Source organism: Charadrius vociferus, unplaced genomic scaffold (assembly GCF_000708025.1).
Source record: "Charadrius vociferus isolate BGI_N301 unplaced genomic scaffold, ASM70802v2 scaffold975, whole genome shotgun sequence".
Classification (NCBI taxonomy): Eukaryota; Metazoa; Chordata; class Aves; order Charadriiformes; family Charadriidae; genus Charadrius; species Charadrius vociferus.
The window spans coordinates 142,792-144,066 of record NW_009648454.1 but is presented as its reverse complement, the minus strand read 5'-3'; the positions used below and the strand labels follow the sequence as shown (position 1 = coordinate 144,066).

Here is a 1,275-nt window from a genome sequence, read left to right as displayed (position 1 = left end):
GTGCTGGTCGTGGGCCTGGGGGCGGGCTGGGGGGGTCCCGGGTCTGGTCGGTGGGGTCCCAGGGGGCCACGGGCCGGTTAGGGGGTGGACACCGTCCCTAACACACCCCCCCACACACACCCCCTCCTATCCCTCGGTGTGGTCCACCTGTCCCTCGTGTCCTACAGGAGGTTCGAGCTGTACACCATGGAGTGGAGCCTGAAGGAGGACCTGCGGGACTGCCTGGTGGCGGCTGCCCCATACGGGGGACCCATAGGTAGGGCTGGGCCCCGGAACCCCCTTCTGCCCTGCCTCGGCCCCCTCCGCTGGGGCAGGGTCTGTCCTGGACCCCTCCGGCGGTGACAGCAGAGGGGCCGCGGCTCAGACGGACTGTCCCATCCCACCCACAGCTCTCCTGAAGAACAACGCCCGGAAGGAGAAGTCTCCCAGCGCCCGCCCGCTGCTGGAGATCTACTCGGCCTCAGGGCTCCTCCTGGCCAGCATCCCGGTGAGCTGGCCCCCGGTGTCGGCCACCCCCTCCTTTAAGCTGCGCCCTGGGTGCTCCACGGAGGTCTGTGATGTGCCAGGGAGCTTGGGACAGTCCGGGCTGCCCCTCAGAGGATGCCAGAGACTGTAGCTCTCTGCCCCTCACAGTGATAAGCCGGGCAGAGGGAGTGTGGAAGGGCTCGCTGGTGGCACCGGTGGCTGTATGGCTGGGTTACAGCCTGGGTGTTGCAGGTGAATCACTGGGCTGCGAGGATGGCAGTCGCCTCTGCCTGTGCCACTTGTTTGTGTGCCCTTGGGCAGCTCCTCTGGTCTCTCCATGGGGAAGCAGGATGCTGCCACGTGTCCTCAGCACCCTAAGCTCACCAGGATGATGGTTCTGTGCAGCTCCTACAGCTCCCTGTAGCTCCCACAGCCGCCTGAAAGCTTTGGAGAAGCCGCTTGGAAGCGATGGTGTGTGTGTGAAGGGGACACAGGAAGAGCTGTAGGGAGAGGGAGGCTGCCCACCCTTGGGAGAAGGAGATGGAATGGGCATGGGAGCTGCAGCGTCGGCAATGCAGGAGCATCCTCCCTTCCCCACTGGCTGGGGTGGACACAGGGCAGTGAGGACATGGAGGGACAGGAAAAGCTGCTACAACCACAGAGCCCTGCAAAGGCGGGGGCATAGGAGCTGCGGATTCCCAGCTGTGGCCGTTGGCTTCATATACATCTCCTGGAGGGATGTCTCTGGGGCTGGGCCATACAGGAGGCGAGCAGCCCCACAGCATACTCACGTGTCTTCTGCCCACAGTG

At 64.9% G+C, this 1,275-nt stretch overlaps 1 protein-coding gene across 1 annotated transcript in view; it reads left to right on the top strand.

Annotated features, from left to right (window-relative positions):
* The window catches only part of VPS16 (vacuolar protein sorting 16 homolog (S. cerevisiae)), an 11,180-nt gene that overhangs the window by 1,578 nt on the left and 8,327 nt on the right, over positions 1 to 1,275 (top strand). The window contains exons 2-4 of the mRNA XM_009885631.1: positions 168 to 256; positions 390 to 491; positions 1,044 to 1,097. Coding sequence (XP_009883933.1) covers positions 168 to 256; positions 390 to 491; positions 1,044 to 1,097 — 245 coding nt within the window. The remainder of the gene's footprint in view (positions 1 to 167; positions 257 to 389; positions 492 to 1,043; positions 1,098 to 1,275) is intronic.